General features: G+C 46.3%; 2 protein-coding genes across 5 annotated transcripts in view; one reads left to right on the top strand and one right to left on the bottom strand.

The window, feature by feature from the left end:
* Positions 1-99: 99 nt before the first annotated feature.
* CRYGN (crystallin gamma N) lies at positions 100-13,279 on the top strand. The gene is made up of 4 exons (XM_083705156.1): positions 100-2,581; positions 3,154-3,402; positions 7,563-7,708; positions 12,538-13,279. Exons 1-4 carry the CDS (start codon positions 2,561-2,563, stop codon positions 12,671-12,673), a joined length of 552 nt encoding a protein of 183 aa, XP_083561282.1. The 5' UTR covers positions 100-2,560; the 3' UTR covers positions 12,674-13,279.
* The window catches only part of LOC310828070 (uncharacterized protein), a gene marked incomplete at its 3' end in the record, with an annotated part of 28,052 nt that continues 15,415 nt past the window's right edge, over positions 8,912-21,548 (bottom strand). For 2 of the 4 annotated variants that reach the window (XR_014556603.1, XM_083705162.1), the window contains exon 3: positions 8,912-10,401. Coding sequence is in view for 2 of the 4 variants with exons in the window: in XM_083705162.1 (XP_083561288.1) it covers positions 10,183-10,401 (219 nt within the window). Of the gene's footprint in view, positions 10,402-12,793; positions 12,878-13,327; positions 13,667-21,548 lie in introns of those variants that run through there. The other 2 variants (XM_083705163.1, XR_014556604.1) reach the window with 2 other exon arrangements.

Raw genomic sequence — 21,548 nt, 5'->3', positions numbered from 1 at the left:
TGATGGAATGCTTAAACAGAACATTTTCAAAGGTCAGTTACAGGAAAAGACTGCAGTTTTTGAATTTAACATATTTGGTTGTACTTTCCAGGTTTTGAGCAGTATATTACCTCCCCCAGGCCATAATTATGGTATATTTACTGCTCCAGTAATGGGTGAACTGAATGCATATTATCTTTTTGAACGCAATCTTGTGAACTGGGTTTTTCCCCCCTTGCCAGTATATTTCCTCACTTTCCTGCCAGTACGATCCAGTTTGATCCTCTTCACTCATTTGATGTGGGCCTAAAGCTTTTATTCCACAATAAGATGTCACAGCACTACTCGTCATCCAAAAATGGTACACAAAAAATGGAAAGCTGTGAATATACTAGGTGGTCAAGCTGATGTGTAGTAAAATGTTCAACATCTCAGCAGGCTGGGATACTTCAATTGGGGGTTGCTGCTCTGTATGCTATTCTGAAAAGTGTCTTGACCGTTGCATGAATTTTAGGGTGTACTAATTTAATAATGAAAGCAAAGGCCATAATAACTTGAGAACCCTGCTGCTCAGAGGAGAGAGAGGTCTTATCCAGCATTCTGTTTCCAAATGCATTTGGGAAGGTCACAAGTAGGACGCGAGGTCAGTAGCCCTCTCCCACAGTTGAGGATCCTCAGTGAGTGATACTCCACAGCAACCAATCATAAACCTTTCCGTCAGCTGCCCAGATTTCATATTGGGCGTACATTGAAACATGCTAAGGGTTCCCCTTTTCAAATGGCATAGTGCAGTTCTGATCTGAGAACAAGGGTTCTGCGGTAGGTAGAATTGGATTGGAGGAATGAGCGCAAATCCTTGCTTCATCATGCATCCTGTTGGTGACCGATCACAGCTTCAGCCTTCTTGTACCTGAAGGGTTGATTGTGAAGACAAAATGGTAATACTGGTAAAATAACGAGCTCACAATGGAAGCACGCTGCATGGCGCATTGTATTTCTCCATCCAGCAAGCTTTGCCAAGATCCAAGCAATGAAAGCAGTCTGGCACCTGGGGGCCTAGTACAAGCATTGGAGGGCTAGATTTCAAGTCTGCCATTGCCATTAATTCCCTCTTGAGGCTTGGGACCTCCCATTGGCCCAATTTCCCCAACTGTGAAAAAGGAATGATTATCATTAGCTCCTTCCCCAGGGGTAATATGATTTAATTAGTTTTGTCTCTAGAGCGCTTTGAATGTATAAAATGTTCCTGCTAATAAATTGCATGCTGGTACAAAAATAGCACTTGCTGAGCCAGTTTGATCTCATTCCATATCTGCTGGTTTATATAGGAATTAACTATAGTACTGCAGGGCGTTTATAAGCCATATAGAATTGGGGGGGGGGGTGTACATATGCAATGTGGAAATTATTTTGAAGCTTGGCAATAGAAATGTATTTTCAGGGCTTGGCTTAACAATTGGTTCCAGTATTGTTTAATGAGGTCTTCTGATGAAGCAGGACAGCAAAATATGGTAGCAAGAAGGTGCTGCTCTGAGCATAGCCATTCTGTGCTTTAATACACCATAGGGGCTTGTTTTCTGCGAGGAAAATGTGAGTACAACACAGCTAGCCTCTGCAGAGCCACAGAGGAATTTGCTTCTTGGAAACACTTGTTGGAAGCCTCTAGTTGAGAGCAGAAGATCCCATTTCCCATAAAGAAGGGCAAGTCCGCGTTTGTATGTTGGCTGTTGCTGCAGTCTGGTTCAGATGTAACTCTAAACATCCTTCAGGCCTGTGTTTTGTGTATTTATGTATTTAGTGTTTTTATCTTGCATTTTTATGTTGTGAATTGCCCTGTGATATTTGGATGAAGGGGGGTATGCAAATTCTCATAATAATAAGGCAGCTTCCTATGTTCCTACACTTTACATAACAGTGTATTTCATATCCAGGATCTTCGGTTCCTTTACTTGTATTTAGTACATTTGTATCTGAGAATCCAGCTCAAAGGGCTCTCAGAGTGGTTTATATATACAATTAAAACAAGGCAGTCCCTGTTTGCAATCTTTAAAAAAAGACACACAAGGAAAAGGGGGCAAGGAAGGAAGAGGAAAAAGAGACTTGAAGCTTTAGATAACTTCCAGTTAAAATAGATAATGCTGGACTAGACAGACCAATAGAGTATAGGGCACATTCCTCATTTCTAAGGCATCTTCTGAAGACTCACTCTATGGGCTCCAAGAGGAAAGGCTTACGTGTGCTGTGTTAAAAGGAAAAGCAGGTGAAAATTGGCTTGTTACCTAGTCTAATAAATAAAGCTTCTCTCTAAAAGGAACTGTAAATGTTCGATGCTCATTGCTCAAATCCCCCAACGAGTGATTCTTTTGTTAAATTGTCTGGATTAAATTAAAACTCCCGTATCAGCAGAGAGAGAGGTATGCCGTTCTTGCCAGCTAAGCACGAACCATCCCCAGCGTGCATTGTTTGGCAGGCCTTACAAACCCAACCTGGTCTCCCTGCTGCTGATATATAGTAGAGTTTCCTGTGGCTCTGAAAATCCCATTTGGGAGTCAGCCTCTGCATTAGCAGTTGCCAGTGAAACATGTCTCAGTATTCAGGAAAAGTAAGTAACGTGTTCCTTTTTGTAACTTTGCTTATGTATGAGATAAGAGGCTTTTTTAAAAAAGAGGGAGGAGGGGATGAGCTGGAAAAAGAAAAGCTTTGGATGCCAACAGGAGACAGGATGGCTTAATGGAGCTATGCTTTCCAAAACATTGTGGGGCTGTGTTGCCTTGCAGCAGAGGCCTCACAAGCTGGGGTGGTCTGAGATTAAGGGGCGTTCCTTAAAACGCAAGGAATCTGGCAACTCCCGAGAAGGAAAAGCATATGAAAGCGAGAGGATAAAGAGGATTGGGAAATACAATGGAGTGTGTCTTAATTAGTCTAAATACACAATTTTTAAAAATGATGTTTATAAAAGAAAAGAAAACCCCGAGAGGTTGCATTGTTAGCCACACACAGTGTTGTAAGCTGTAATGTCTCATTAAAAGAATACTTCCAGCTTTCAATGAACTCTCTCGTTGAATGCAAAATTAAATCCGTCTGGCAGCGGATTCCATCTGCTCGGAATACCGGTGGGTCGTGGGGCCGCGCAATGGCCGTAGCTCAATCCTTGGAACGTCCTCTTTCCTCTAGATCACTTTCTATGAAGGCAAATGCTTCACAGGTCGGAAGCTGGAGGTTAGTGGGCCCTGCGACAACTTCCAAGAACGGGGCTTCATGAACAGAGTCAATTCCATCTGTGTGCAGAGTGGAGCCTGGATCTGTTTCAGCCTCACAGACTTCCGAGGCCAGCAGTACATCCTGGAGCATGGCGAATACCCTGGCTTCCACCGCTGGAACGGGCACAATGACCGAATGGGATCCTGCAAGCCAGTTGGGATGGTTAGTGCTCCTTTTTTGTTGTTGATGAGTGACAGGACAGGTCCTGTTTATCACAGGGAGTCTCTGTTTCCAGGTGTCTGTCACTCTTGCCCTTTGGGAGGATGTCTGGAATGTCTTCAGCATTATTGTATGTTTTAACAACTTGCCGGAATGGTCATAATTTATTATTTTTCATTAAAAAGTATGCACCACTTGATAGAAGAAAAACGTCAAAGTTTACAAAGTATAAAACAATAAAATTATCAGTAAAAATAGTAAACTACTATTTAAAACATTTTTTTAAATTGCAATAAACTAAAAACAGTTTAAAACATGGATTCTACATGCCTGGGCAGGCTTGTCTGTTCCAGGGGATTAAACACTGCCTTCATAGCCCAGGTCTTTGTGCCATCATCATGTGATCAAGCAAGACAAAGAACAAGAATGTTGTATCTCCTGGACCATGGCATCCTTCTGGGTTAGGCGTTGGTACCTCTGTCTCCCAGTGGTTCTGTTCCTACCTGTAGGAACCTGAGTCCCTTGCTCAGCCCCATGGCTTTTGGACTGTGAGGTCCTCTGGGGTTCCATTGTGTTCCCAGTTGCTGTTTTAACATCTTTATGAAGTCATTGGGGGAAGTCATCCAGGGATTTGGAGCAAGGCACAATCAATATGTTGGTGATACCCCACTCTTCAGTGGTGATGATGATGATGATGATGATGATGTCCGACATCTGAAGATCACAGAGTGGTCTATCTCACCTGAATCAGGAGAGGCTGTTTAAGTACTTGACCAGTGTTTGGAATGAGTATTGGGATGGTTGAGGTCCAATAAATTGAAACTGAAGCCCAACAAGATGGTGGTTCTGTGGGTTGGTGGTTGAAGGACCAAGTTCATTGCTTGGGGCTGCTCATTAGTTCTAAGCTGTCACCTGAAGAGGCATGGCAAGGCAACTATTTTCTATTGTCTAAGCCTCTGTTGTCTTCTTCAAACTCCAGTTGGTTCGCTAGTCCCCACAGCAGCTGCCTGTGCATTACCAGGCTCAAATAAACTTATTATTATTGTTTGTAAGCTGCTCTGAGCCCGGCCTTGGCTGGGGAGGGCGGGGTATAAATAAAAAATTATTATTATTATTATTAATAATAATAATAATAGGTAAAGGTAAAGGTACCCCTGCCCGTACGGGCCAGTCTTGACAGACTCTGGGGTTGTGCGCCCATCTCACTTAAGAGGCCAGGGGCCAGCGCTGTCCGGAGACACTTCCGGCTCACGTGGCCAGCGTGACATTGCTGCTCTGGCGAGCCAGAGCCGCACACGGAAACGCCGTTTACCTTCCCGCTGGTAAGCGGTCCCTATTTATCTACTTGCACCCGGAGGTGCTTTCGAACTGCTAGGTTGGCAGGCGCTGGGACCGAGCAGCGGGAGCGCACCCCGCCGCAGGGATTCGAACCGCCGACCTTTTGATCGGCAAGTCCTAGGTGCTGAGGCTTTAACCCACAGCGCCACCTGCGTCCCTATTATTATTAATTATTATTAATATTGGTGCATAAAACCTGGAATGACCTGGAACCCAAGTATCTGAAGGAATACCCGACCCAATCATTAAGATCCACTAGATATGTCCTACTTCAATCTCCTGGCAATAGCTGTGGGTGGTGATGCATACTCAAGAGTAGACCCATTGTACTTAATGGGCAGGACTATCTTATGCCTATTAAATTAAGTGGCTCTAATCTAATTAAGTTGGAAACAACCCATAGAACTCAATGGGACTTCTTTTAGACGTACTGGATTGTGCTGCTAATGAGTTAGCTCTCCTGCTGCCCTTTTTTGTAAGGCATTCTGCAAACTTACTAGCTTATTTTTAATACAATAAGACACATACACACCACAGGAATGGAGCCCTCCCTCAAAGTACCCTCAACAATTTTTAACTACTATTTCCTGTCTTCAGCCTAAATTTGTATTGCAGTGGAAGGTGTGTGTATTTGTGCATCTGTATATACAAGACTGGGGACGCAGGTGGCGCTGTGGGTTAAAGCCTCAGCGCCTAGGACTTGCCGATCGAAAGGTCGGCGGTTCGAATCCCTGCGGCGGGGTGCGCTCCCGCTGCTCGGTCCCAGCGCCTGCCAACCTAGCAGTTCGAAAGCACCTCCGGGTGCAAGTAGATAAATAGGGACCGCTTACCAGCGGGAAGGTAAACGGCCTTTCCGTGTGCGGCTCTGGCTCGCCAGAGCAGCAATGTCACGCTGGCCACGTGACCCGGAAGTGTCTCCGGACAGCGCTGGCCCCTGGCCTCTTGAGTGAGATGGGCGCACAACCCCAGAGTCTGTCAAGACTGGCCCCTACGGGCAGGGGTACCTTTACCTTTACCTTTATATACAAGACTGGGAACAGGGGAGAACCTCTTCTTTGATTGTTGTTTTTTGGGACTGCCATCAGATGTTTCAGGCATATCTGAGATTCCACCACCAAAAGAATGCCACAAGCCTTCCTCTACCTCAGCCAAGTCTTCTCATACATGATTCCATTTATAAATATATTATACGTCCTCCGTCTGCTGGTTCTTTTTCTTTTTCTCTAAAAAGAACTTTATACCTGTCTGCAGACTCCCTCACAAATACCTACCAAACCTACCGGCGGGAGGAGAGGGAAATTCCCAAAGCAATTTACCTCAATTCACCTTCCAAGAATTGCATAGACAGGATACTGGAGACCGAAGCGGGCGGCGTGTGTGTGTGTGTGTGTGTGTGTGTGTGTGTGTGTGTGTGTTTCTTTTCCTTGCTTAATAAAGTCACAACTATCCTGTATAAATAACCACAGACTTGACTAGGAACAGGGAAAATGTGATTATTATTTTGTTTGTTTGTTTTAAGGGAAGCAGTCTCAAATAGATGTGTGTTTTGGAATTTCCTCCTCATAGTTCTGTTCCTCGTGGGGTTCTTAATTCATTTCCCATGTATGGATGTCTGGTTCTCTTGCAAATGTCAGGAGTGGCATTCTTGTGGCCTTGTTTTCTTGACCTTGTACGTGGTTGTTTCGTGGATTGTATTTCTTCCGGTGGAAGTTTTATGCTAAAGGGCACTTGAGGATGGTCTGAAAAACTCTCTGTGTGTGTTTATGCCGTGAATCTGTAGGGCGGTCACAAGAACAACCCCATCCCAGCTGAAGTTTGAACACTTTCATAGTCTTGCATTAAATTACTCACTGAAAACAACAATAATAAGAAAAGTACTAACTGCTTGGAGAACTTAGCATGACCACATCTTTACAGGCATGTTGCCCATATTGTAAAGTGATGGTTCCTTCTCTCCCACCTCCATTTGATTCTCACAACAATCTTCAAAACAGGCTACTCTGAGGGAGAGAATTCCCTAGCGAGGTTCATGGCTCAGAACCGATTTGAACCTGAGTCTGAAGACCTAACTGAAGACACATTTCTTTACCTTGGCTTTTGACACTGGAGATGCGTATTTTGGAACCCGCCTTATTTCTGAATTTTAGAGTTGCTTTAAACTGTTTTTTAATATTAATGTTGTGTTTTAATTGTCGTAGCCCACCCTGGGACCTAAAGGTAAAGGGTGCGTAAAAAATTCTAAACATCATCCTATCCCAACCTGACACTCTAACCACTACACTGCACTACTTCTCCTGTATTTAGGGCACAAATGACTGGCATATTTTGTATATAGTATGGGGGAGGGGGACAACGTGTTGCTTATTTAAATAAATGTTTTAATACATTTTTATTGATATATATTTTTATGTCTACTGCTAACCACCTTCTTGAGATCTTGCTTTGATTTCAAAAGTGGAATACCAATTTTTAAATCACTAGACAAAATAAATATTAAAGTTATGAAACAGTCGCTGGCTGGCGAGGGCTGATGCTGAACCTATTTTCCACCTGTGGCTTTTTGCTGGCTACAGAATTCACTGGCTGGCCTGGGGCACATTTCTGTCTTTCACCTGTGGGTCAAAATGAAAAGGGAAAAAAATCACCTCTCTGTTGCCTGGAGCTCCTTAGAAGAAGAGAAGGGTGCAAATGTTATTTTTCTATATCCTTTTTTACACATATTTTGCAATACCAAGCTCTTTAGTGTGAATTTGGAAAAGCGAGGTGTCTCTGGGTTTTGCCACTGCTGTTGCATGAAGCTAATTTTGGCCTGCCTTTGCCAACAGCATGGTGAGAATTACCGGATCGAAGTATTCGAGGGCAGGCACTTTAGTGGTCGCAGCCAGGAGTTCACCGAAGATTGCTCTTGCCTGCATAGGCAAGGCTGGGCCAAAAACTGGATCAACGCCATCAAAGTCTATGGGGATGGAGCGTAAGTAACTTACAGTTGTCAAAATAATACAAGGGTAACTGCAATAAGGGTGGCGCTGTGTTTTAAACCACAGTGCCTAGGACTTGCCGATCAGAAGGTTGGCGGTTCGAATCCCTGTGACAGGGTGAGCTCCCGTTGCTCGGTCCCTGCTCCTGCCCACCTAGCAGTTCGAAAGCATGTCAAAGTGCAAGTAGATAAATAGGTACCGCTCCGGCGGGAAGGTAAACGGTGTTACCGTGTGCTGCTCTGGTTCGCCAGAAGTGGCTTAGTCATGCTGGCCACATGACCCGGAAGCTGTACGCTGGTTCCCTTGGCCTATAAAGCGAGATGAGCGCCGCAACCCCAGAGTCGGCCACAACTGGACCTAATGGCCAGGGGTCCCTTTACCTTTTAACCTTCCATAAAGGGTTGCAGCATGGAGTCCTCCTTTTAGCCCTCTTCAGAGTACTCCATTCCATTCCTCTTCTAGCTGCCACCATTTTCCTATTCCCTGCACACTGAGCATACTCAGCCCCCATCTTGCTGTTTTCTTTTTGGGGTGAGTTATTTGCCTCTCTGGGTTCCCCTGAGCATGTTGTTACCTCATCTCTCTGTGTCTCTGTGTGTGCATGTACGGTGCCATTTCCACTACGTAACCACTAGCACTTGGATAATTCAGATTGCTATTGATGTAGTTGCTAGATTGGTCAGTCTGGACGAAACTGGATCCCTTCTGAACCTGCATCTGCGAGGATAGAATACATAAGAGGAAACTTGCCAAACCAGTTTCTTTGTCAAGGTTTGTCAATGCCAGTTCCTTTGACTGGCCAGTTAAGTACCCATCGTCTGCATCTCGAAAGGGTGAGCTCTGTTGCCATAGAAACAAATGGGCAGGCCTTTCGCTACCCACCTCACCTGCCTGATAGATGAGAGAACAAAGCCAGAGTTGTGTGTGTGAGCTGAAAGCTGGAGAGAGAGAGAGAGAGAGAGAGAGAGAGAGAGAGAGAGAGAGAGAGAGAGATGTCTTGCTTTGTGCTGGACTTTGGGTCTCCTCTGGAAACCGACAGGGGAAGCAAGATCTGTTGGGGTCAGGGCTGGCCCACCCTTGTGGCAAGATGAGGCAACTGCCTCAGGTGGCAGAATCCACAGAAATGCATTGTCCACCGCTGCTGCCAGACTCCATCTCCCATCAGCCCCTGACAACCAGCATGGCTAAAGGTCAGCAATGATGGGAGCTGGTCCATCCACATCTGGAGGGAGATAGGGGGCTCACCACCCTGATATAGATGATGACAGCTTTGACTCTGCAGTTCCATGCCAGAATAGCCACCGGCAGACATGGGCCCCTATTGCTTTCTGTAGCTTTTACCAGTCCCTACCCTTCTTCAGTCACCCCCCCCCATACAGGTTAAACCTACTCCTAAGTGGGTTTCTCGTCTCTCTTGTATGTTCCAAGGTTGGGTCTAGTACTTAATATCCGCTTCCTCTACACCTGATGTCAGATGTGGGGCAGGAAAAGATGTGTCTGGTTGAAAAAAATGGGGTTTGCAAGCACTGCTGATCAGTTCAAAGTCAGCATAAACAACACAGAGCCAGATGGAACAATTGTCTGTGTCACTATAAGGCAGCTTTCATTTGCTTTCTTCAAAAAAGCCATGTACAGTTATTGATTGATTTATTTTTTTATTTATTTTTTGCATATCTACAGGTTACCCCTTTTAAAAGAAACCAAAACCCAGCTCTCTACTCCCCTGACATTCCACCAACCCTGGGCTTGGGTCTATGTGTGGAGTCCTTACTGTAGTAATAATAAATAATTGCAGGTTAGCAATATCCAATCCAGCAGTTCCGTCATAAATGTTCATCTGAGGCAATAAAAACATTTGCATGTGGCACGAGAGGATCAGCTTAACAAGCCTCTTTATTCTGGAAAAGATTAACACCAATTATAGCTTCTCCACTATAGTTCCTTCTCGCATTCTTGCGTTCTGATCCTTTGCTCTAGAAGTGCCAAACTAGGAGAGGCCAACAGTCTTGCTGTCCCTCCCTCTGTCCCAAAAACATTTCCCCTGAAAACCGGCGATCACGCAGGGTTGTATTTCCATCGTCGCTCTGACCAGGAACAAATGTTCTCTTGAGGGGGTGGGAAAAAAACACAAAAGTCATCGTGTGTGTCTCACCCTTTCACCAGTGATGGAGTTGTTGTGTTATGATGTCATTGGCTCGTTCTCTCTCTCGCTCCTCCCCCACTACCTCATGGTACCATGCGCTTTCTTTGGACAAACAAACACAATCGGAAGGCACGGCTTGGATGTGCGTGCCTGGGAGAGAGCTGGAGCCCTCTGTCCGAGCCAGAGAGTGCTTGGCTTGTGTGAGGCACAGCTGGAGTTCTGGTTCATGCTGCTTCATGCTTCCGTGCCAAGGGAACATCTCTTACGAGGGCAAAAAGCAGAACTTCAAAGGCAGCCTCCCCCAAGCTGGTGCTCTGACAGATGCTACGGGCCACAGTCTGGATTGGGATGGTGGTAGTTCCTGCGGCTAGGTGGGGAAGCAGGAGGGCGACAACCGTTCTGGCCTCTCTGGCTGAAATGCCCAAAGTGCTTGTCAGATGTGCTCTGTGGCCAGGGAGGAGCCTTTTCTTCAAGGCTTGGCAACTGCAAGGCTGTTGTTAGTTGTTTTATTTTAAAGGACCCTCTGCTTGAAACCTTGGAGAGCTGATTGACAAGAGAAGCAATAGTGGATTAGATCAGGGGGCGGCAACCTAAGGCCCATGGGCAGGAAGCAGCCCACAGAGGCCGTTTAACTGCCCCCCGAGCCGCCCCTGAGCTGAGCTGCCTGCTCGGTGAGTCCCCGCGCACTGTGCTAAACCAGTGCGGTGCAGGGACTCTCTTCTGCGGCTCCGGAAATCGCTTCTGCGCATGCCCAGACACCAGAAATCGCTTCTGTGCAGGCGCAATTTTCAATGTCTGGGCATGTGCAGAAGCAATTTCAGGCATCGCGGACATGCGCAGAAGCGATTTCCGGTGTGCTGCGCTGGCCCGGCCCACAAAGGATCTCCGCAGGAGTGATCCAGCCCATGACTAGTAAGCCTTTCTGACCCCTGGATTAGATGGAGGAAGCGTCTGGCCTGGAGCAAGGCAGCTTCCTAAATCCTTAACAGCCATGCAGGTGAAAGTCCTGTGGCACCTTGAAGATGTAACAGATTTATTACAGCATCAGCTTTCATGAAATAAAATCCACCTCATCAGATGCATGAAGTGTTATCCTCAGTTCACGGATATACAGTCGTACTTTGGAAGTCGAACAGAATCCGTTCCAGAAGTCCATTCGACTTCCAAAACATTTGAAAACCAAATCGCGGCTTCTGATTGGCAGCAGGAAGCTCTTGTAGCCAATCAGAAGCCGCAGAAGCACCATCAAATGTTCGGGTTCCAAAAGAACGTTTGCAAACCAAAACAAACGCTTCTGGGTTTGCGGCATTCGGGAGCCAAAACATCTGAGTTCCAGGGCGTTTGACAACCAAGGCACGACTATTGTTACAAAAGTTGGGCACCATCCCCAATCTCTGCCAAGCCGTGGCAAGATTCCAGGAGTTTCCAGGCGCTCACCCAGGATCTGTGTTCCTTGGAGAATCAAAACACAGTGGAGACTGTCGTAGCTTTAAGAAATAGGATTTATTCACATTTATATTACATGGGAATACAGGACGGTCCCATATTATACAGGATGGGTGGCAACCCTAGTCCTGACCCCAGAATTCAGCAGGGAGTTAAGGAACCACTGAACCTGAGGCTGGCAGACAGGAGTCCACATTGCCAGATTCCATAGCACCCAGGGTCTATAAAACCAGAGGCAAACCCTCACAGGTGCTTTCCTTTGGGCCTGAGGAACCAAGTGCCTCCCACAGTACTCTGAAAGTCCAGTGGCACAGGAGGTGCAGCAGGTGGGCAGGGCAGGGAGCGCAGGAGTGCCCGTCTGTAGGTCAGAGGGTTGGCCTAGGAGAGATGGGCAGCAGGCAGAGGCTCAAAAGGTTTAGCTTAGCTTCCAGCCTTTCTTAGAGCAAATTGCTCATTAGGCGCTATCCTTGGTGCTGAGAAAACCACCTGCCTTGATCAATGGGTTCTTCTGCACAACTAGAATAGGGCATATGTGGTGGGGCATGTACCCCAGTGCTCATATAGAACCTCTGGCCAGAAATTATGTGGATTGGCCTCTAAGCCCTGTGTCGCTTATTAGATGTATTTATGAAAAAGAGGATACCTTAAAGCATATTTTCTGCAGCCTTTTCATCTTAACGTTCCCAACATTAAGTACTTTTGGGGGTCGGCTGAGCGAGTAAATTTGATTGATGTCTAGGTCAATGAACTTATAACAAAACATATTACAAATTCAGTATCTCCAGAACACCCAAACACAATTAAATAATCAACAGAGATCTAAAATAAACACATTAAATACAAACATATGTGCAAGATAAACATTAAGCAAATGGAAGATGTGCGTACTAATTCACATCGAGGAAAAGATAACGCATTTGTTAAACTGTATAAGGTGAATAAACGGTGATCAGTTGTTTTAAACAACCCTTTCTGCTTTTTGTCTGCCATCTCCCAGACATACATATGTTGGCTTTAATGTCTTCATCACTGCTGCTTTCTAAACCTTTGGTTAACCAATCCTCCAGAAAAGGAGCAGGTCCATCTCTCCACCTCGGAGCCACCAGAATTTTAGCCGTGATCAACTTTTAACATCAAATGCCAACTGTTTGGAGGAAACCAATATGGCACCATAACCATTTCTGAATGTGGCTTGGAGTGTTTTGACTAGAAAACATTTTGTTTCTGTTTCAGATGGGTGCTGTATGAGGAGCCTAACTATCGTGGCCAGATGTATGTGGTCGAGAGAGGTGACTACAGCAGCTGCAGTGAGTGGCAAGCTGCCTGTGCAAACATCCAGTCAATCAGAAGGGTTGTCAACTATTTTTAGCTAACTGCCTGGTGAAAACGGAGAGTCTGGACTCTTCCTTCCTGGTCTCTAGAAATGTGAAATAATAAAGACTTGAAATCTGATGTGCCTCTTTTGCATTCCTCCACATGCCCAGGCAGGTCATTGGCTTAAGCAGTCCAGGGCCTGATAGCGCACTGTATGGGTAGCCACCGTGGACCAGCCAACTGAGGTAGGAAGGTGATTCTGTTTGGGGAGAAGAAGCTGCCATTGTTCATGGAATGGTGCATTCTGAAGGCTCACAATAAACTGCAAGGGATACAGAGATGGGTAAGGAGGTTGTTACTTGAACTCTAATGATGTATATATAATTACGGGGTTTGATGACCCTTAACAGGGGCACGGAAAGCTGCTTTTTGTCACATAAGACCATTTAGACATCCTCTTTCTAAATGTGGAGGTGAGCACACACCCTCTCAGAAAAGAAGGAGCAAGATGAAAAAGGAAATCGACTCATGATGGACTTTAACACGATGTGGGCTTCTGAAATTGAGAGCACGGCTGCACTGGTGGGAATGGGAACAAGTCAAAATGGCAGGGAAGTCCAGCTATTAGTTGCTACTTGGAGTGCCTTGCTGAATAATAATAATAATAATAATAATAATAATAATAATAATAATAATAATAGAAACCTGGTGCTGGCATTGGTGGGGTGGGGTGTGGAGACTTGCAAGGTGCTGGGGCAACTGCCAGAGGAAGCCACCTGTTGATACTGACCCTGGTATGAGGCCTCAAAGGAGCACAGGAGGGAGTCAACATTAAGTGACCATGCTCCTAAAGGCATTGCATGATATTCTCTGCAAGATCATCCATTGGCTGTTTAGACCAGGGGTGAAGAACCTCAGGCATGGGATTGAATGTGGCCCTCCAGGCCCCTTTCCCTGGCCCTTGGATTTCTGCCCAGGCAGTACCCCTCACTGGCCCCCACCTTACACTCCAAGAGCTTCTGCTGGGCTGGGATGTGTCCTTCCATTCCTATATTGGAGACAGAGAGGATAGAGAGAGTCGTGTGTTGGCCTGTGAAGAAACAAACCTACTGTGCGAAGGGGAAATGGGCTGGACTTCAGGGGGTGGGCTTTAGTAATATGCCACCCTGTTATGAGGCCATTTTATGCCCCCTACCGGGCGTTGGGAAGGCACCTTTTTCGGCTGTGCACTCCTGCAACCGTACCACTTGCACTGCCCTAAATCCACTTCCGAGGACTTTCTCTGCCTGCTTTTGTCTCTGATCCCATTCACCACTGGCATGCGAACCTTGAAAGGTCGTTCAGAAGGGAATGTGGCCCTCGGGCTGGAAAAGTTCCCCCACTGCCGGTTTGGACTCATCTGCATGATGGATGCCCACAAATGCTGGCGGGCGGCGATGCTGCTATAAGCCACTCTTGCTAAACTCCTGGAGAGTCTGATGAATTAGCTACTTTGATCTGTCACTTTTACAGGGATCTTATCTGGCTTGCCAGTTCTAGAGGGCAGATGGGCAGCTAGCTCTTGGCAAATGGAGGTTCTGCTCCTACACACACACACACACACACACACACACACACACACACACACACACACATCACTGCCCTGGACTTCACCCTGTCTGTGAGCACAGAGAAGAGGGAGGTGTCTGTTGTTCGTGACAGTCCAGCCTCAAATCAGCAGAACTTGCAGGGTTTCTTTGCAACGCCATGCTGCTGCTGCTGCTCATTAATGCCGCTTTTGAACTGCAGCAAAGTGCAGGCTGACAGGAACGCAAGGACACGAGAAGCAGGGAGCGATGTCTATAAGATCAAGGAAATCTGCCGTGCTCTGGCAGCAGCCATGAACTGCGCTTGGAGAGTTCACAGAAAGTTGAGGTGGTGAAGACTATGTTTAAAAATTTGACAGACACCCGAGTTACTGCATTCTGTCTTCACAACAACCCTGTGAGGTAGGCCAGTGTGAGAGAGCATGTGTACTCGTGTCCCAAAGCCATCACGGACCTTTATGGCTGGTTAAAGTCCACTTCATGACACATTTCACCCCGTTGGCTGTATAGACGTGGAGGGGCCTGGGTGCAGAAGAAAGACTCCAGACCTAGAAAGGGGCAAGAAGCCATGGAAGAGTTCACCTGTCAGACATCAAGAACACAGTGCCTCTGAGCATATTCTATCCACATGATAGGGCACATTATGCCATGTAAGCAGTCATAAAGGTAAAGGGATCCCTGACCATTAGGGCCAGTTGTGGCCAACTCGGGTTGCGTGCTCATCTTGCTTTATTGGCTGAGGGATCCGGCGTGCAGCTTCCGGGTCATGTGGCCAGCATGACTAAGCCACTTCCGGCAAACCAGAGCAGCACACGGAAATGCCGTTTACCTTCCCGCCGGAGCAGTACCTATTTATCTACTTGCCCTTTGAGGTGCTTTCAAACTACTAGGTTGGCAGGAGCAGGGACCGAGCAATGGGACCTCACCCCGTCACAGAGATTCGAACCACCGACCTTCTGATCAGCAAGTCCTAGGCTCTGTGGTTTAACTCACAGCGCCACCCACGTCCCGTAAGCAGTCATAGTCTTCCCCAAAGAATAATGAGCTACACACAGAGCCACAAATTCCAGCACTCTGAAGAAACTACACCTCCAATTACATCAAGGATGGAGCATTTATGACCCTCCAGATGTTTTAGAACCTGTTACCTCTGACCATTAGCCATCTTCTGCTAAAACCTCTTGTCTTTCTCTACTGTCCCCCTTGCAAAGCTTGTCTGCATAGCCGTGGCTAAGGGAGTTGTCTCCGAAGCAATGTCAGAAAATTTCTATGTCCTCATCTAGAAAGAAATTGCCCCCTTTAATAAGTGACCAAGGCAAAGAGGTTGCCTTGGGGCAGCGAAAGAAAATGACTCATGCCACCCTGACTGGGCTGCAACATGCAAGATTCAGGCACTGATGCTCTGTGCCCGAGTCCGCACTCTCCTAAAATTATTTTCCCTACAAACTGCATTCCGTTCAGGGCCAGCGTAGCTCACTAGTCTCCTTTTTTTTTTTAATTGCTCAAAGTGCCATTAAATATTTCTGTTTAGAACCGTACATTCTGGCTCCAGCATGACCTCTTGCCTTTCTAATCCGTCAGCAATTCACAGCTTGGGCTTTTTCGCAGACGTGATTTCAATAGAACAGTGACCTATTTCTTATTATTCCGTCTTTCTGAGGAGGTTGTCATTTGGGACTAGGAACGGAGAGCAATAAAGTGGGAGAGAAAGCCAGTGATTTAAAACGGGAAGAACTCGCTCCGTGCTTGAAATAATAATCATAATAATCATCAGCTGACTCTTGCAAAATGCGGGTGTTTAACAGGACGGAAGGCATCCATGCTGAATGCATTCTGTAATGAATCCCTTTCCTCCACTGCGGCTAACCTTAGGTTGACTCTGCCCTGCAAGTGAACTTGTGCCTGCTGTCCTCAGCTTGCATAGCACAAGGAGAAATGCTGAACCGAAGTTCTGGGTGCCACGTGGGCAGGATATCTTTCTCAGTGGTTCCTATAGGCACAGTCTCTTCTTCTGGGCCCAACCTACCTGTCAGGTCTGCCTCTAGATCCCAGCTCACAGAGGACCAACGCCCGGTGGATATAATGTACAAAAATCTTTATTGAAGTTTAGTTTCCATTTCAAAGCTCTGGGCGCGCAGACCCACGTCTTGACGCTAGACCGGCTAAGTCCCCTCTGACTCACTGCTCCACCCACACCAGTTTAAGATTCTAGCCCGGCTCCACCTCTTACGCTGTTCTTTCCTTCGCTGGGTCCTTCTGCCCTCTGGGGTTTCCTCCTTCCTGGACTCCTCTGACGCGGAGCCTCCTGAGTCTTGCCCCTCCCTCCGGCGGGCTTTAGGACCTGGCTCCCTTCCCGGGCTCCCCGCTGTGCCGCGCTCCTGTACATTTGAACTTGGCGCGCGCGCCCAGCCGGTGACTTTCCTTCTGACCGTTTCCCCGCTTCCTGATGTGGGTGTTGCCAAACCTGACTCCTCTCCCCCCTCTGGTGGTGAGGACACTGGTCCCGACTCCTGGGACTCCCCCTCCCCACTGCGCTCTGGTGGAGACGCTGGTCCTGATCTCCAACTGCTGCTCAGGGACTCCCCCTGGCCCCTTCCTCCTGGGGCTTCCCCCCTGGAACCCCCCTCGCTCTGGCCACTGGCGCTCCCTTCTGTGAGTCCTCCGATTCGCTAGAGAGGCTTGTGGAATAACTCTGGCCACTGTCACTGCCTGCGCCCCCCTCGTACTCCTCCTCCTCACTCTCCATTTGCTCCCCCTCCTGTGTCTCTCCTTCTGAACCCCTGACACTACCAATATCAGCTGTTGTGGAGGGGCAGATCTGCCCTCTGAACACCAGCACCGCTGCAATTTATCTGGAAGGAGCAGTGTGACAGTGAGATTGCACTAGTGTATAAGACAAATAATAAATGTTGGAAATGTAAAGAAAAAGAAGGAATGTTTTATCACATGTGGTGGGAATGTAAGAAAGTAAAGAACTTCTGGGAAATGATATATAATGAGATGAAAAAGATGTTGAAATATACATTCTTTAAAAAATCCGGAAGCATTTTTACTTGGAATTATAGGCCAAGACATTAATAGACAAGATGTCAAACTGTTCTTATGTGCAACAACAGCGGCAAGAGTATTGTTAGCCCAGAAATGGAAGCAAGAAGAAATTCCGATGAAAGAAGAATGGCAGACAAAATTAATGGACTATGCAGAATTGGACAAAATGACACAAAATATTTGAAACATGTGGGACCAGAGATTTACAGAAGTTTGGAAGAAGTATATGAATTATTTGAAGAGCAACTGTAATCAACAAATGACGCTAGTAGGACTACAAGAAGTTTTGTAAGGAGAAATATACAAAGTGTTACAAGGTAGAAAAAGATGGAGATATTGGTTATGAGTTTGAAATGTAATAGGGAAAATAAGAAATGCATACTAAGAGATTAGATTGGAAAATTTTCAGACAGGACTGATGGAAGTCAAAAAATTGAATAAGATGTAAAAGTATGTTTAATTACTGTTGGATTGGAAAATTTTCAGACAGGACTGATGGAAGTCAAAAAATTGAATAAGATGTAAAAGTATGTTTAATTACTGTTGAAAATGATATGTTAAAAAACTGATATATATATATATATAGAGAGAGAGAGAGAGAGAGAGAGAGAGAGATTGCACTGGAAGAGCCATTCTGGTGCCACCACCAGTATGTCTCTGCAGCCCCAAACTTGCAACCACCCCGTTCCCACCCGCCCCATCCTGGTAAGCGGATGGCGATGCAGGTGTCAGGAAGGTGGTTCTGCCTAATCATTGGCATACCCCTCAAATGTCCCGAAAAAACTGGGATGTTCCATTTTCCCTTGCGAGAGCACGGTGGCCATTTTGGGCACCATGACCTCACACAATTTCATGCCCAGATCTCGCCTCCCTGACCCCCCCATGCTTTTTCAGAGCTGAAATCTTGCACAGCGCCACAAAACACACATTTTGGGGTCTCTCTAAAAGCACGGCCCTGAACATAGTGTATCTTTTGAGCTCCGTGATCTTGTGTGGGTAATGTGACAAGAAAAGAGATTCTGACGAAACATCAGGAAGAACTTTCTGATGGTAAGAGGTGTTCAACAGTGGAAAAGCGGCAGATTCTCCTTCCTTGGAGATTTCTAAGCAGAGGTTGGATAGCTTTCTATCATGGATGCTTTAGAGTAGCTCATCCAGATGAGAGGGGTATAAATAATTTTATTATTATTATTATTATTATTATTATTATTATTATTATTATTATTATTATTATTATTTTGTTGAAATTCCTGCATGGGGTATTTTCCAACTCTACAGTTCTATGGTTCTGTGGTTCTCTTATTTTATGGGCCGCTGCGCCACTGCCCTCAGTCAGCTCCCAGTCATCACAGACTAACGGTCAGTTTCTAGTGGATTCCCAGCAGAATTCCATCTGAAGTGCCAGTGAGAGGCGAAAACTCAAAAGTGCTGCGGAATTCCATTTGAGTTAAAAATTCAGCAACGGCGTCACTTGCCTTAAAAGCAGAAGGAACCCACAAGGAGCAAACCGCCTCCAGTTGATTGCAAAGGTTTCCTCTTAAAAACCCATTCCTTTGAGATTTGGGCAGTACAGTAGCCTTGTTGTTTGTTTTGTTTTTTGTAATTGCATCTCAAGCATTTACTGCAGCTGTGCAATTTCACAAACTAACAATAAAGGGAAACAAATTGAGAATCTCATCTGTTTCTGTTGAACATTAATTTACACTAATTTGGATAAAACAGGGGAAATAGGAGCAAGGAAATGTGCTCTTCTTTATCATTCCAGGTACTACTTAGCATCAATCAGCTAGTTTTGTACACATTTGGAGAGGCGCCACATAGAAAGAAGCCTCACAATGACTGTAGTAAAGGTAAAGGTAAAGGGACCCCTGACCATTAGGTCCATTCGTGACCGACTCTGGGGTTGCGGTGCTCATCTTGCTTTATTGGCCAAGGGAGCTGGCGTACAGCTTCCGGGTCATGTGGCCAGCATGGCTAAGCCGCTTCTGGCGAACCAGAGCAGCGCACGGAAACGCCATTTACCTTCCCGCCGAAGAGGTACCTATTTATCTACTTGCCCTTTGACGTGCTTTCAAACTGCTAGGTTGGCAGGAGCAGGGACCGAGCAACAGCAGCTCATCCCATTGCAGGGATTCGAACCGCTGACCTTCTGATCGGCAAGCCCTAGGCTCTGTGGTTTAACCCATAGCGCCACCCGCGTCCCTAATGACTGTAGTGCTGGTTCCTAAAGCCATTGCCAGCTGTGCAACACAGAGCTCTCTTTTCCACCTTGCTTCCTGAGCCCCCAGCTTCCTTCAGGAATAATTTTGCTTACCATCCAGGATACAAACATGTTCTAAAGGCAAACCCGCCCATCCATATTCCTTATGTTCTAATTTCAGAAAGGTGAAAGCAAAAAACAGAACTCTTTTAGAAGCCGGTCGTAACCTAGTCTGGTCCTGTTTATACTGCAACACTTGAAATGGTTTGACCGTGTGACTGGAGTTTCCAGCATCGCAATTTCTCCGAAATGTAACTAAGCAGGGAGCAGAATGTGCTGAGACTCGCACAGTGGGACGTGGTTATCTTGGCCAGCGGGACGAAACAAAAACAATGGGATCATATGAACCTGTAATAATAGTAATCAGAGGAGAACTCAAGGAGCTTTCTTTTTGCTTCAACTCAAAGTGTAAAATGCTTTGTTTTTGTTTGGTGTTTTCCCCCCTCTCTCCTGAAAGTGACATTGTCTCTTTACACAAGAGCCCTGCTGGGATTAGACCAAATATCTAGCTAGCCCAGGATCCTATTCTTACAGGGGACAACCAAATGCCTATGGCAAGCCCAAAAGCAGCACCTAAACACAACAACACTCTCCCCAGTTGTGATCCCCAGCAGCTGTTTTTGAGGTATGTTGATTCCAACAGTGAAAGCATTGTTGCTTGTGGCCATTCATAGCATAGCCTCCAGCATTTCTCCAGTGAAAATAGGGACTTCCTATTCCAATATCTGGGACGCGGGTGGTGCTGTGGGTTAAACCACAGAGCCTAGGACTTGCCGATCAGAAGGTCGGTGGTTCGAATCCCCGCGACGGGGTGAGCTCCCGTTGCTCAGTCCCAGCTCCTGCTAACCTAGCAGTTCGAAAGCATGTCAAAGGGCAAGTAGATAAATAGGTACCGCTCCGGTGGGAAGGTAAACGGCGTTTCTGTGCACTGCTCTGGTTCACCAGAAGTGCCTTAGTCATGCTGGCCACATGACCTGGAAGCTGTACACCAGCTCCCTCAGCCAATAAAGCAAGATAAGCGCCACAACCCCAGAGTCGGTCATGACTGGACCTAATGTTCAGGGGTCCCTTTACCTTTACCTTTATTCCAATATCATCATCAACAACAACAACAACAACAATCTAACTTGGTTGCCTCAGCCACTCTGGGCAGCTTCCAACATAATTCAAAACATAATAAAACTTAAATAATAAACAATTCCCCATAGAGGGCTGCATTTAGATGTCTTCTAAAGGTTGTATAGTTTTTTATCTCCTTGGCTCGGGGGTTGCATAACTCTGTTACCTGCAACATTTCTCTGAGGAAAATAGGGACGTCCTAAGGAAAAGTGGGGCATTCCAGGATCAAATCAGAAACCAGGATGGTGTCTGTAAATCCAAGACAGTCCCTGGAAAGTAAGGACACTTGGAGGGCCTGTGATAACCTTATTCTCAATTAATTTGTCTAATCCTCTTTCAGACCCACCCACTGCCACATACTTGTTCACATTTCCCACCTGTCCAAGAAACAAGAAGTTCGGAAGCAGGGCCCTGTGCCTTCAGGTTGATAAAGATTCTCCGCAATCGGTTTGCAACTTGTTCATGCCCATACTTCAGGTGTGTGGGTGGGTGTGTTTGTGTGTAAGCGCACTTGTCCCCTGTGGAAACATGGCAGGGCCATCTTCTTTTTGCTCTAAACTGTGACTTGGCCTGGAGACTTCCCACAGGAAATGTTAACAGACCGCAGCGTGGCATCTCCCAGCACCCTGCTGTGTAAAGTGGTTCTTCTGCTTCCTGAAAAAATGGCAACAAGGTTGCTGACCATAAGCGCAGGACCATAAAATGGCTGGTCCAAATTCATGTGTGTCTCTTTTTGATTGACGTGCAAACTGAACCCAGGTCTCCAGAGGCAATTTGGTGCTCCTGCTGTGAGCTTTATAATTCCATTTGTTCTCAACTCTGGGTAGAAGAGGGGTGCTCTGCAAACTTCCATGCCTTTATTCCTCCCCACCGCAATTAATAATCATATAATGGAATGGAAAACCTCAGGCTGTACT

Source organism: Podarcis gaigeae (assembly GCF_964106915.1).
Source record: "Podarcis gaigeae genome assembly, chromosome: 12".
In the NCBI taxonomy this organism is placed as follows: domain Eukaryota; kingdom Metazoa; phylum Chordata; class Lepidosauria; order Squamata; family Lacertidae; genus Podarcis; species Podarcis gaigeae.
The sequence above is the reverse complement of the archived record's forward strand: the minus strand, read 5'-3'. Positions and strand labels throughout refer to the sequence as shown.